Below are 15,292 nucleotides of genomic sequence, written 5' to 3'. Positions count from 1 at the left end.
ATCTTGTCTATCTTTCTGTGAATGTGGTTTTTGTTCCACAGGCTGCAGGATTGTAGTTCTTCTTGCTTCTGCTGTCTGCCCTCTGGTGGATGAGGCTATCTAAGAGGCTTGTGTAAGGTTCCTGATGGGAGGAACTGGTGGTGGGTAGAGCTGGGTGTCGCTCTGGTGGGCAGAGCTCAGTAAAACTTGAATCTGCTTGTCTGCTGATGGGTGGGGCTGGGTTCCCTCCCTGTTGGTTGTTTGGCCTGAGGTGACCCAACACTGAAGCCTACCTGGGCTCTTTGGTAGGGCTAATGGCGGCCTCTGGGAGGGCTCACGCCAAGGATTACTTCCCAGAACTTCCACTGCCAGTGTCCTTGTCCTCATGGTGAGCCACAGCCACCCCCTGCCTCTGCAGGAGACCCTCCAACACACTAGCAGGTAGGTCTGGTTCAGTCTCCCCTGGGGTCACTGCTCCTTCCCCTGGGTCCTGATGTGCACACTACTTTGTGTGTGCCCTCCAAGAGTGGAGTCTCTATTTCCCCCAGTCCTGTCGAAGTCCTGCAATCAAATCCCACTAGCCTTCAAAGTCTGACTCTCTAGGAATTTCTCCTCCTGTTGCTAGACCCCCAGGTTGGGAAGCCTGACGTGGGGCTCAGAACCTTCACTCCAGTGGGTGGACTTCTGTGGTATAAGTGTTCTCCAGTCTGTGGGTCAGCCACCTGGCAGTTATGGGATTTGATTTTATTGTGATTGCACCCCTCCTACCGTCTCATTGTGGCTTCTCCTTTGTCTTTGGATGTGGCGTATCTTTTCTGGTGAGTTTCAGTGTCTTCCTGTCGATGATTGTTCAGCAGTTAGTTGTGATACCGTTGCTCTCGCAGGAGGGAGTGAGAGCACATCCTTCTACTCTGCCATCTTGAACCAATCTTCTATATTTGGCTTGTAATTCTGCTTTGTGTCAACTCTGTCAGTAAGAGAGTATATATTTGAATTATAATAATAAGGTGGTCTGCCCACCCCCTTGGTAGTGCTGTGTGCAGGGTACATGTGTAGCACCCTGCTTTTGCTCTCAACTCCTCAGAAGTGGCAGTTGGGTTGTTGGTCTTTTTGTATTTTGTTGTTCATAATTTTCCCAACTGGGCATGCATGTAGTTATTTTTAGTCCCTTATAGTTTCTTTGTATTTATTGCTGGAGGAGACTTTTGTCCAGGTGCAAGTACTGCAGCAAAGGGTCCCAGGTTCCAGCCTGTCTCAATGGGACAACCAGGACACGTACTGGGAGATCCCTGGGAAAGTGTGGATTTTTAATCTAGAATGTACTTGAGTTTCACTAGTCTTTTTCATTGTGTTCATAGGAAGTTGCAGCTGGTCTGCCAGCAGTCATACTGTCTCTCTTATCCTGAGTTTGTTGTGAAATTCTGAAGCCATAGGTAGCTATTATACAAGTGAGATTCTGTATAGTTTGAAGGAATAATCATGTCTCCTCATTCCAGGTTTGCACTTTCCAAATATCACTTAGAGTTCTTTATTCAGTTGAGTAGCCATATAGACACCAACCGTTTTTCTCAAATATCTGACTTAACACTGTCATTTAGGAAGTAGCTGTACCAAAACAGGCCAAAAAGAAACAAACACAAAAAAGAAATTACTGATGGCTGGTATTTGAGATGAAAATCCTTTCACTATAGAGCCTAGGGGTTGAGTTATTGCAAAATAAAAGCTGAGAGCTGTGAATTTACTACATCCATTCAAAATAAGTAGCATACAAAATACAGACTCTGGCATAGAGAAAGGATGTGAAAATCAGTTCAATGGATTGAACTTGCAGACTTCGTGTTTCATTGCTCAAACTTGCACACACTAATATTCTGCAAAAGATAATTGCAGCAAAGAAAAATGACCTTTTGCAAATAGTCTAAAAGCATTCCTCCAAAGAGACCAGAGTAAACGTGTATATAGGTATAAAGTGTTACTGTTCAACACATGTTATTTCTAGAAAAAACTACATAGGTTAAAACTATGACAATGTGCAACATCTTAAGCCATTATAGCAGCAGCAACAGCAACAACAGCAAAAATGGATCAAAATCACTGTTTTTATGGTGATTAACGTACCCAAAATTTTAAGAAATACTGATCAAAACTCAGGAAATAAATGCCTGGATGTCAGTTGTTGGAAAAACTTTTTGACATATTTAAGATCATTTAAAAGTGAAAGTGGAGTTCAGGCATCCAAAATGGATCTGGGTGGCCACGTGGATGTGGTTTTAGACATGTTCCTACATCACTGAGAGCTTGAATTTTCTGAACCGTATAAAACTCATGGATACCACCAGCCATTTTCGAAACAGTATCTGCTAGCAGCTGCTAGCTTCAACCTTGTAGTATCAAAGTCTGAGCCCCCTCTTCCCGCACTGAAACTATGAAACATCTCAATCCCCAACCAATCCTTGCTTAACAAGCACCCTTACTTCTTGCCAACTCCAGTTCTGATTCTTGACAAACAATGTACGTAACCTTGTGAAGTTTTTTGCCCTTTATAAGCCTCCCCCATTTTGTAATCTGGCGGAACACAATTCAAGTGCTTCTTGAATCGGTGTCTCTTGGGCCGCGGTCCTAACAAAGCCCAAATAAACACCTTTTTGTTTCAATCAGGTCTCCATTTCTCACATTTTGGTTTACGTTTACTTCAATTTAAGTGTCTTATCATCTCTAAAAATTTTTTAAGTGTTAATATTATATAAAGCAGGCAAATTCTTCAAATAATTTGCTATTAAGTATGCCAATTTTTATAGAGCTAAACAAGGAACTGAGAATAAGTTAAGGTGAAACAGGAAAAGATAGACATGGGGAAAAACAAGTTGTAACTGCACAAGGCAATAAAATGCCATCTTGGCCTCCTCATTTCAGTTAAACGCATGAGCTAACAGATTAGATGTCTGCTGGTTTAGCGTACTAACTCCCTTGGATTTGCTAAAATTTATACAACAATCAATAGGTATACATAAAGTCCTAAGGCAAAGAGTACCACTTAAAAATCAACATCGGAAACTATCAAAGCAATTTTCAAAATAAAAGATTGTCTATTACTGTGAATGAATATAAAATGTAATAGATATACAAACTAGGAACTAAAGCCTTGTCCAAAGTTTAATTACTTCTCCCTTTAGCTGCTTTTTCAAGGACGTGTACACTAACCAAAGGATGATTGAAATGTTTGCTGTGATCTTTTTCTTTTCTAAAAAAAGAAGCATAGAAGATACAAACAAAATCTCCTTCAGTCCCTTAGACTGCCAAGACTTCCTTTGCATTTCTTCTACTAGTTTCTTGTGGAACTAGCTGAGCCCTGTGCAGTCCAGAATCATCACTACCCTCTGACATGTTGTCACTTAGGTCACTTCCATCATGACTGTGGATGCATGCATCTTCATCAGTATCCTGAGACTCATCTATTGACATGGTAACAGGAGGTGATGCCAGTGTGGTTCTAGACACTGCTCCACATTTTTCTATTGGTGGGAGAAGAAACAGTGGTGAAATTGGTTCTGCACCTGCTGAGTTCTTACCAGGGAGGTTCTCTGTTGTGTTCTGATCATTTTCCATTTTACAGTGCATAATGTCAGCCTGTTAACTATCTGAAATTTCACCCTCTAGGTGAAATTCAGGTTTTATTCAGAGGATGAAGTACCAGTAGATTCCTTTATACTGGCAGCAAAACCAGCAAGACTCTTATCTGCCCCTTCTGCTGCTATTTTCTGAAGGGGAGCCTGTTTTCTTCCCTTTGGAGAGTAATTTTTGGTCTTTTGACGCCTCCTCTTTTAAGTTTTCCTTTGGCTGCAGTGGTGATGGTGGTAGGAGACCCTGTGCACCTGCACTTTCCTAGAGATGCTGCATTTTACTTTATGTTCACTCTGCATGTTGGACTTTTCCTTTTTGTTATCTTTTTGGAAAGGAGACATTTTTGGGAATTGGCCCCATGTAAAGAAGAAGATCTGTAGAAGGAGTTGTTTTTACCCGAGCAGGCCCCTTCTGAGCAGTCTTGCTGTTTTTAACTTGATTTACTTTCCAGAGTTATCATTTTACTTTTTTTTCTCATGCAGGTACTTTTCTTTTTATTCTCCTCTACTTTGCTGTCACCCTTTGGCACTTCCTGACTATTTTGGTAGAAAGCTTTTCTTTTTCTTTTTTGTCATAGGTTTTTCATCATTCACAGGATCATTTATGGAATGGGCTTCAGCTTCTATTTTCTTGTAACTTTTCTTGGTTTTACAGGATTTCTGAATCATTGCTGGTATGCACATCCATCTCTTTAGTCTCTGTTGCTGATTTGCAAGTTTTGGTAGACACTTGGATCTTTGAGACATTACTATAAGCCTTTTTCTCTTTTAGAACATTCTCTTTTTTCTCCACTTTCAGACCATTATTGATTTTTAAAATATATTGTATCTAGCAACCTTGATGTACTCTCCTACTAATGCTAATTGTTTGTGATTCTCTTGGATTTTATGTAAAACAATCATTTATCTGCTTATAACAAAAGTTTTATTTCTTCTGTTTCAATTCTTAAGTCTCACTACATTGCTATACCCTTTGCCCTCCAGTACAGTGTTAAAAAGGAACAGTGTGTTATAAAGCAGAAACTAACACACCATTGTAAAGTAATTATACTCCAATAAATATGTTTAAAAAAAAAAAAGGAACAGTGATGATACCAAGTCCAAGCTCGTACTGCTCACTGCACCACAGGCCAATAAATCAAGAGATGAGTTGCTGGGGCAAGGAATAGTGACTTTATTTGGAAAGCCAGCAGACTGAGAAGATGGTGGACTAGTGTCCCAAAGAACCATCCTACTTGAGTTAGAATTCAGGCCCCTTTTATACTAAAAGGGGAGGGCATGTGGCTGGTTATTGCAAACTTCTTGGTGCTGGCCAGACTCCAGAGGGTATGTAATAATCCTTCTTGCAGCTGTCCACATAGGTCTGGTCACAATGTTCCTGTAAACCTCCAACAAGACAAATGTTATACCTTTTAAAGGTCAAGCCTGGGAGTCAGAACCTTGAGAAAGGGCTAGTATATATATTTCATGCTATAGGCAACATTCCTTTACAAAGGTGTAGAGCCAGCATGACTAAGCACAGGCAACAGAGCACAAAGGTTAGAGATAAAGGAATAGATCCAATATGGAGTCAGGTTTGTTCTTCTCTGTTACAGTGATAAGTGAGCATTTTGTCTTGTTTCTCACTTTATCAATCAGTATGATGTTTACTGTAGATACTGAGTAATTTACCTATCACATTAAGGAAGTTACCATATATACCTAATGTACTAAGAATTTTTTTCATGACATGAATTGAAAATTTTCTTAATTTGTTAAAATGAACATAGTTTTTCTCCTTTAATATCTTTAAAAAATTATTTATTTATTTATGTTTGGCTGCTTTGGGTCTTTGTTGCTGCACGCAGGCTTTCTCTAGTTGCGGCAAGCGGGGGGATACTCTTCGTTGTGGTGCGTGAGCTTCTCATTGCGGTGGCTTCTCTTGTTGCGGAGCATGGGCTCTAGGCTTGCAGGCTTCAGTAGTTGTGGCACACAGGCTCAGTAGTTGTGGCTTGTGAGCTCTAGAGCTCAGGCTTGGTAGTTGGGGCGCACAGGCTTAGTTGTTCCACGGCATGTGGGATCTTCCCGGACCAGGGCTTGAACCCGTGTCCCCTGCATTGGCAGGCAGATTCTTTTTTTTTTTTTTTTTTAACTTTTTGGCAGGCAGATTCTTAACTACTGCACCACCAGGGAAGTGCCTTCTTTAATATCTTAAAGATTTTCTAGTATTATTTTCTAGTATGACAGAATTCCTACTAGATCATGTTATATTATTTTTTGTGAACACGGTTAGGTTTAGCTTCCTATTCATTTCAGATTTTCGCAGCTATATTTATGAGTGAAACAAGCTTATAATATACTATACTCAGTTTCACTTGTTTTTAAGCCATATAGACCATGTCACTGACCTCCTTTGCTCAAAATTATATGATTAAGTTTCGCTTATGTTGTTGTATGTAGCTATACTGTAGTTTGTTCGTTTTTGTTGTTAAATTATGTTAAAGATAAACAAAGCCAGACACTAATCAGAGTGGTGAACACAGAGTTTAATCGGTAGTATACTCTTGCCATAGGGAAGAGTCCAGTGTGAATGGAACTCCACCTCAATTTGCACAGAGGCAACTGGGCCTTTCAAAGGAAGAGTGAGGGAGTAGGGAGGGAGATGAGTGGAGCTCAGTCAGGGAAGTGAAAAACTACAAAAAGGGGATGGGAGTTGGACCATGTGAAACCCAGGGGGGTTTACTAACTGGTGCTTATCCGAGTTAGGTTCTTACCCTCCACAGGGCCTGGGAGACAGGGGCCCTATCTTCAGGTGTTGGCTGAAATAAACAGTAAGTTCTTTGGAAGCCTTGAGTTTCCTCAGGCAGGCACTTTACTGGGCTGGAGTCAGCCTAGGGATGTGGTCTTGAGCTGTTTCTAAATGTGTCTCATAATACAGGTATCTTCAGATAAAGATATCTTCAGATGTCTGAATTTGTAAGTTCTTTATAAATTCTGGATACGAGATTTTCTTAGTTATTTGTATTAGGGATATTTTCTCTCAGTCTCTGGCTTGCCCTTTTGCTTTCTTAATGTTGTATTTTTAATTTTTTTATTTATTTATGTTTTGGCTGCATTGGGTCTTCGTTGCTGCATGCGGGCTTTCTCTAGTTGCGGCGAGTGGGTGCTACTCTTCATTGTGACGCGCGGGCTTCTCATTGCGGTGGCTTCTCTTGTTGCGGAGTACGGGCTCTAGGCACGCGGGCTTCAGTAGTTGTGGCACGTGGGCTCAGTAGTTTTGGCTCACGGGCTCTAGAGTGCAGGCTCAGTAGTTGTGGCGGACGGGCTTAGTTGATCTTCCCGGACCAGGGATTGAACCTGTGTCCCCTGCATTGGCAGGCAGATTCTTAACCACTGTGCCACCAGGGAAGTCCCCTCAATGTCGTATTTTAATGAAAAGAGAAGTTTTAAATTTTAATAGGATTAGGTTTATCAGTGTTTTCTTTTGTGGTTAGTGCTTGCTTATGTCTTTTCAAAAAAATAGACGTTTTTTAGAGAAGTTTTAGGTTCACAGCAAAATTGAACAGAAAGTACAGAGAGTTCCTGTATAACCCCTGACTCCCCCCACACCCCACAGGTACAGCCTCCTCAACTATCAGCATCCCAAACCAGAGTGGTATAGTTGTTACAGTTGATGAACCTACATTGACACATCATTATCCCGTAAAGCCCACAGTTTACATTAGGGTTGATGTATTGATACATTCTGTGGGTTTTGACAAATATATAATGACATATGTCCATCATTATAATATCACACAGAATAGTTTTCCTGACCTAAAAATCCTGTATGTTCTGCCTGTCCATCCCTCTCTGTCACTAACCCCTGGCAGCCACTGATCTTTACAGTTTTGCCTTTTCTAGAATATCATATAGTTGGAATCGGACAGTGTGAAATGAAGCCTTTTCAGATTGGCTTCTGTCACATATATGCATTAAACTTTCCTCCATATCTTTTCATGACTTGATAGCTGTTTTCTTTTCAGTTTCATTAATATTCCATTGTTTGGATGTACCACAGTTTGTTTATCCACTCACCTACTTAAGGACATATTGGCTGCTCTCAAGTTTTGGCAGTTATGAAAAAGCTACTATAAGCATCTGTGGTCATACGTTTTCCACTCATTTGAGTGAATACCAAGGATCACAGTTGCTGTTAAGAGAACGTATGGTTTTATTAAAAACTGCCAAACTGTCTTCCAAAATGGCTGTACCATTTTACATCCCCACCGGCAACAAATGACAGTTCCTGTTGCCCTGCATCCGCACCAGCATCTGGTGTTCTGTGTTTTGAAGTTTTGCCATTCTGATAGGCATGTAGTGGTGTCTCGTGTTTCAATTTGCATTTCCTTGATGACATATGATGTGGAGCATCTTTCCATATGCTTATTTGCCATTTATCTTTGGTATGGTGTGTCTGTTCATATCTTTTGCCCATTTTAAAAATTGAGTTGATTGTTTTCTTGTATTTTAAGAATCCTTGGTGTATTTTGGATAAGTCTTTTTTTTTTTGATAACAGTCCTTTTTAAGATTTATGCATAACGGTTCTTTTTAGGATTTATGTTCCATGTTCCTCCCAACTTAGAGGACATCAGTACCACACCTTCTGTCCTCACAGGGGCATTAGAACCTCAACTCCTAGGCTCTAGAGTCTGAATTTGTCTAAAATTCCATGGGGCATTTAGTATGAGGCTACCCTGACTTTGATTTCTCCCCTCCCTGCTTTTTTCGACCTCAGAGAGAACTTCCCCTAAATCATAGATGCAGAGTCTCACTGTTCCTTACGGGGGATATGGGTGTGGATATGAGGGGGCAGGGGAATTATATGGGCAGCCTAGAATAGGACAGCTACACGCTTTGAATTTTAAATTCACGACAAGTGTTGCCTAACTGCCAAACAAATATATGTTAATGCTGATGTAAGTGCTCTAGTTTGGTCATGTGTTCCTTTGCAAGTGCAGTTATTAGTTAAATACTTTTCCTTTTCAGATGTGCGTTCCAAATGGGAGTATGATGAAAGCCATGTGATTACAGCCCGTCTTGTAAAGAAGGTATATGGGCAGAGTCAGAATCTGGGGCTACCTTACAGGGGGGTGGGGAGAATGGGAGATTGTGTCCGAGGTCCAGGAGGCAGCACCTACTACTGGACACTGTGGGTGGCAGAGACAGGACTGCCCTTGTGCGTCCACCATGAGGGTCTCCTACACTGTTTCACACTCCTTAAGGTCTCCCCACTGCCCCCCACGGTCAACAGCTTCATTAAGCAAATGTTGCTTTAATTCCTTGACTTGCCAGGCGCAATGTTCCAGACCCTGGGGATACAACAGAATATAAGATGCCCTTAATTCATTCTCCCTGCCTCATGGAGCATCTCTTCTACTTGGGCAACAGACAACAAGCCATAGAAATAGTTAGTATAACCCAGAGACAGAAGCCCCTTCCCTACCCTCCCTTCCATTTCCATCCTGTCTTCCTATTCCCGGTCCAGCTTTTATAATGCCTGGGCCCTGCAGGCAGTCACCGGCCTCACTCCTGCAGTGAAGCCCTTCCCTCCAGTCCCGTAGGGAGTCTTCTCTCTCTGGTCACTGCTGAGCATGGCAGCCTTCACTTGGGCTCTACCTTGACCCCTCCCATCCTGACCACATTCTCTGCCCTTGACTTCCAGGTTCTCCCTTGCTTCCCTGGTTTCTTCTCTACCTCTTTGGTTCAGCTTCATTTTCTCCTGCTGCCGCCTGAAGAAACCACTACCCTGTTCTTGTATATCTGTTGGTCAGTATACTTTCTTCAGAGATTTCATCCAAGCTTACAGCTTCAGCTGTCCACATGCAGTTAGCCATCCTGTCAATTTTACTTCCACAATTCTGTCTTGCAATATTTCCCCCTTCTCCCTGTTCCCACTGCCACGTGCTGCTGCGCACTCCACCTCTGGCCCTTTCCCACACAACTGGCCAGGGAGCCTGTGCCCTGCCTCAAGTATTTTTCTGGGATAAGCTTGCTCCTAACACCTCCCTTTCCCCGCCCTAGTGTGTCATTATCTGCTTTTTTCCTCTCTGGATTTTCAGTTTTCTGGCTCCATACTCTAGCTCTTCATCTCCATTTCAGGCCTTCCTTGGTGTTTTGCAGCTGATTCAGAGCCCCTTCATCCTGTATGGCTTTCAGCTTCCAACTCACCTCTCAAATCTGTGTGTTCCTTTGATTCTGGCAGTACCCCCGGCTCTGGAAAAGAGGCATTCCCTCTGCCTCAGCCCCTCGGCCAGGCTGACACCTCACACCTCCCCTCCCCTACTTTCTGGCCAGGAGGTTACAGGCCTGAAGGCTGGGAAGGGAACCCCAGCATGAGCAGGACACACAGCCCCGAAGTCGGTGTTCACACACCGGATCTGGTTCCACCTCCCTCTCCAGCCTCATCCGGCATGCTTCCACTCTCCCCTGACACCTCCACAACCTTGTCCTGCCGTGTTTCCTGGGGTCTAAGATGCTCATTTGTCCTTGTATTTTAACACTTCTGAGGTTGGAATATATCCTACAATTGATTTGCACCTTAAAGTGACAAAGTCTTTTCCCCCGGAAGTGAATGTGGCCACAACATCTGTTGTTTTTCTGCCTGGCACCTCCACTTTTTTGAGGGGAACTCCTCCTCTCTCTGCTTAAATCATGGGGGATCTAGTGGTGCTCCTTAGAATAGGATCCAGGCCCTGGCCACGGTGATTGGCCTGGGAAGAAAACAGCAAATCAGAATTGGCATTAGGGAAGGCTGCTCCTTCTACTCTGGTGGTAGGGTTTGGAGGATGGGAGTCTGAGCATCGCTGGTGGTCGTGACTCAGGCTTCAGGACAAAGTGGTCTGAGAAGGTGAACCCAGTGTGCAGGGGACACAGAGAGCAACAGGGCCCAGGAGGGAGGTCTGGGCTTTAGATCACCGATTCGGGTCTTCCCAGGACCACTTGCTCCCCGCCCTGCCTGAAGTAGCGTTATGTGCCAACACACCTCTCCTTCTGTGTAGACTCCTGATTGCAAATGTTATGAAATTGGTGGTGCATCTTACAACCAATGGTCTCTTACAATCTAGGAAATGACAATATGTGTGGTCCCTTGGACACACTGCTCTCTGTGACCCAGGGACGTGTATGCTTTGTTCATCATTGTATCCCGGGTGCTCACTCTGGTCCCTGGCATCTGGGAGGTGCTTGGGACCTATTTGTTAACTAAAAATGAATGACGGGTATCTGTTCCTTCAGCCTGGAATGCTCCCCCAGCCCTTGTCCATCTGGCAAATTTCCACTTGCCCTCACAGTCTCATCTCAAATGCCTCCTGTCCCATGAGACCCTTCTGAGTCCTCCAGGCCAACTCAGGCATTTCCCTTTTTGTTTTTTTCTTTTTTCTTGTATCTCCATATTTCAGAACCTAGCACAGTGTGAGTGCAAAGTGAGTCCTCAGCGAATGTTTATTAAGTGAAAATGGATGTTGGGCCACAACTCTCCTGTGCTCCCACCTGCTCAAGCCTCTAGGGGCTGTTCTCACCGTTCCCCTTTTGCTCATGCTCTTCTCCATACCCAGAGCCTTCTACCCCCTCATTGTCACCTGTCTAAGTCCTGCTCGTCCTCTGAGCACCACCTGTCTCCCAATTCTGTTAGACGAATATGATTTCTCTCCTTAGAATCCTGGAGAACGTCCTGGGTCTGTACTTCCAGGGGCCTTACTGCTCTGCCTTGCAGTACAGTAGATGCACACTCGTCCTATCCCACCTGAATGTCCTCTGTCAGGGCCTCTACGACAGTCAGCTCAGGTCACAAGGGACAGAGCCAGGCTCAGGTTCCCCTGAGTAGTGGGGGCTTTCAGGAAGCATTGTGAACAAGTGGAGACCCACCTCTCTGCTGCTACCAGCTGGGCCTTCCCGAGCTCTGGGACACCCTTTGGAGTCCTGGGCAGTTCTGGTACTGGGAGAGGTCATCCCCTCCTTGGCAGAAGGCACCTGTTGTTGCTGCCCTTGTGGTCCAGCATAATGATGACTCAGCCAGTCCCCAGCTCCTCCTCATGACCTCAGTGCTGCTGTCTGCCCTTTCCTTCCTTTAACCATATTTATGGCCTGCTGTGTGCCAGGCACTGTTCTGGAAGCTCAGGATACATCAGTGGCCATAAAGGGACAAAAGTTCCTGCTCTCACAGAGCTTCCATTTGAGCTTCCAGCCTGCCTCATGGTGCCTGCTTGCTTATGACTTCTGTGCATTCAAGCCTTCTGCTCACTGCCCTCTTCATGGCAGAGTTTGGATTCGGTCCCCAACGCCAACACTCTCCCCCAGACAGAGAATGTCATTAGTGAAGGTGGCCACGACTGCTCTCATAGCACTCATGCCAGGGCACCTAAAGGGCTGTGGGCTGGTCCATAGACCACTGTTCTTTGACCCGGCAGTTATCTCTGGCCCAGTCAGCTGGGGTCAGCTTCCCCCAGGAGGGAATATGGGTGTGGCAGGTCCTTGGAGTTCAGCAGACTCTCTGTCCACTGTCAGCGCTCCCGTGCCTGTGTGTAGTCAGGGAGGTGGACACCGTCCTAGCTCCGGCTCCTCCCGGTGCTGGCGTGCAGGGAATATGGGTTCAGCTGGACCCACCTGCCGGTGCTGGCGTGCAGGGACTATGGGTTCAGCTGGACCCACCTGCCAGCAGCCTTCCTTTGTGGTTTCTTTAGAGGGCAGGTGAATATCTTATCCCGGAGTCTGTGGATCTGGAGTGTGTGGAACACTGTGTGGTGTATGATAACAACACCAGCTCCCTGAATGTCATCCTAAAAGGTGACAACGACGATGACAACACTGATGAAGGCGATCAAGGTGGGTTTTTACAACAGCAGCAAGAATACGAGTTCAGTTATTGAGCACTTTTGTCACGTGCCAGGAGCTCTGCCTGGGTCACCTCATGCAGTCTGCAGAGCAGCCCGATGAGGATGGCAATGCCAGGAACTGGGAAGGGCCTGGGCTTTTTCCTTCCTGTGCAAGATGACAGGTGAGCCTGCCGTGGTTCATGGATGCTGGCAAAAGACATGAGGCTCCTGGGTCAGAGACAAAGGGCTTTATTTCTCAGAGCAGTAAAAGTAGCCAGAATGCAGTGGGTGGTGTTATGGAGAACTCTGAGCTTAGGGGGTCTGAATCTTTTTTAACAAATGGGCAGAAAGCCTGCCTGCCCTTGGCTCTGGAGGCAGAAACTGTCTCTGTCATCCAAGGCTGTTTGTTATACACATATCCTTGAAAAGCCAGTGCCTTTGTTCAGAGGCTATGTAGAAACACGAAAGACCATGGAGAATTGTGCCCTAATAGGTAACATCCCCACTTTATTGATGAGGAAACTGGGGTCCAGGAAGGTGAAGTAACTCATTCCTCAGGTGTGAGACCATGGGTATCTATTGCTGTGTAACAAATTACCCCAAAACTCTGTAGTTTTTTTTTTTTTTTTGCGGTACGCGGGCCTCTCACTGTTGTGGCCTCTCCCGTTGCGGAGCACAGGCTCCGGACGCGCAGGCTCAGCAGCCACGGCTCACGGGCTCAGCCGCTCCGTGGCATGTGGGATCTTCCCGGACCGGGGCACGGACCCGTGTCCCCTGCATCGGCAGGCGGACTCTCAACCACTGCGCCACCAGGGAAGCCCAACTCTGTAGTTTAATACCATAAACATTAATTATATATTCGTTTCTGTGGAATTCAGGAGTAGCTTAGCTGGGAGGTTCTAGCCTGTCCTAAGGTTGTAGTCATGACGTTAGCCAGAACTGCTGTCTTGTGAAGGTTTGGCCAGGCCAAGATAATGTGCCTCTGAGATGAGTCACTCACATGGGAATAGCTAGGAGTCCTCAGTTCCTCACTGCATGGATTTCTGCATGGGGCTGCTTAGATGGCCTCACGACAGGGCAGCCGGTATACCCCAGAGCGAGTGATCTAAGAAAGAGGGAGAGAAAGGGACAGCCATGTACCCTTTATGACCTAGTCTTGGGACTTAAACAGTCACTCTTGCCACATTCTATTCATTAGAAGCAAGTCACTGAGTACAGCCTACCCTCAAGGAGAGGGGAATTAAAACTCAACCTTTTTAAAAAATATATTTAATTATTTATTTGGTTGCACCATCTTAGTTGTGGCAGGCGGGCTCCTTAGTTGTGGCATGCGAACTCTTAGTTGCAGCATGCATGTGGGATCTAGTTCCCTGACTAGGGATCGAACCTGGGCCCCCTGCATTGGGAGCACCACCAGGGAAGTCCCTAAACTCAACCTTTTAAAGGGAGGTGTTTGAAAGAATTTGTGGAGAGAGTTTTTTTTTTTTTATTCAAATGGAAAGTCACAAAAATTATAATCATCCTCATCAGTTCACTCAGTCCCATGTAATTAATTTTTTTTTCATCTTGATCTTTTGTTAGCACTTTTATGAATTCATCAGTTTTCCATTAGAGTTCTGAAAACGCTTATTCATTCAGTTCAACGGTATAGTCAGTTACCAGAAACCTGTACTTGTCAGAGTCTTTTCCATGAATTCGTTGAAGATGAAACCCTTTTACAGGAACATTTTTGCAAAAGCATCACAGTACACCCAGAACTGTCTGTACATGACAAAGACTTAGAAACGACCACAGTTAAAGATTTGATGAAAGTTCATAATAATGCAATTGACAGGAAATTTAGTTATTTCTGAGACATACATTTTAAAATAATAACTAGAATTATGACTTATTATACCAGAACATATAAGATTTTTATGAATTTCATGTAATGTCTGAAACATTTATATTAACATATTTCCATACAAATAACCCAAAGAAAGTTTAGTATCAGTTTTTTTAAAGAACTTTTTTGAATTTTATTTTTTTATACAGCAGGTTCTTATTAATCATCAATTTTTTACACGTCAGTGTATACATGTCAATCCCAATCGCCCGATTCATCACACCACCATCCCCACCCCACCGCGGCTTTCCCCCCTTGATGTCCATATGTTTGTTCTCTACATCTGTGTCTGAACTTCTGCCCTGCAAACCGGTTCATCTGTACCATTTTTCTAGGTTTGTGGAGAGAGTTTTTAAACCACCACACCTAGCAAGTGCTGGGGCCAGGATTCAAACCTGGGCAGTTTGGCTCTGTCTGGTCTCCTAAGGCCAGGGTAGTGATGCTGGAGAACAGTGCAGTCACTCCAGCCACACGCTGGAGCGTGGTCAGTTCTAATCTGCTTCACTGAGGCTCCACTGCATTCTCCGTTCAGCCCCTGCTTTGGGCTGACCACCCCTTGCGGCTGCTTGTGGCTCAGTGACTAATATATATGGGTGGAGTTCCATGGGTTGGGCATTCACACCAGCGGTCACTGGGTGGCGCTAGGCTTCCACCTTTAATAAAACCAGTCTTCTCAGGAGGTCCTTAGCCAGGAAATTGTCCCCTCTTTCCTAAGCTCATCCTGTTGGTCTCCAGTCTGCAATCCTAGGATTGTCGGCTGGACCCTGAAATCCTAGGAAATGTTGGTCAGTAAAGACAGCGCCGTCTGCAGTCTATACCTGACCTCACTTTAGTGCTATGGAGCCCCCAACCTCACTTGGTAAGAAATCACAACCACAGAACAACAAAACCCAAAAACCACACGCATATAATTTGCCTGCTCATGGATAATTGCACAGTCGGGGGCAGCTGCAGTGGCTGATGGCTTGATGGCCGC

The 15,292-nt window shown here is 44.6% G+C and overlaps 1 protein-coding gene across 14 annotated transcripts in view; it reads left to right on the top strand.

The window, feature by feature from the left end:
* STYXL1 (serine/threonine/tyrosine interacting like 1) overlaps positions 1-15,292 on the top strand; it is a 64,021-nt gene that overhangs the window by 22,551 nt on the left and 26,178 nt on the right. For 8 of the 14 annotated variants that reach the window (XM_049699724.1, XM_033426361.2, XM_033426362.2 and 5 more), the window contains 2 exons: positions 8,608-8,669; positions 12,300-12,441. In XM_049699724.1, coding sequence (XP_049555681.1) covers positions 8,608-8,669; positions 12,300-12,441 — 204 coding nt within the window. Of the gene's footprint in view, positions 1-263; positions 421-8,607; positions 8,670-12,299; positions 12,442-15,292 lie in introns of those variants that run through there. The other 6 variants (XM_049699732.1, XM_049699729.1, XM_049699730.1 and 3 more) reach the window with 3 other exon arrangements.

This window comes from Orcinus orca, chromosome 16 (genome assembly GCF_937001465.1).
Source record: "Orcinus orca chromosome 16, mOrcOrc1.1, whole genome shotgun sequence".
In the NCBI taxonomy this organism is placed as follows: domain Eukaryota; kingdom Metazoa; phylum Chordata; class Mammalia; order Artiodactyla; family Delphinidae; genus Orcinus; species Orcinus orca.
Note: the sequence above shows the minus strand (reverse complement) of the source record. Positions and strands in the feature narration are given on the sequence as shown.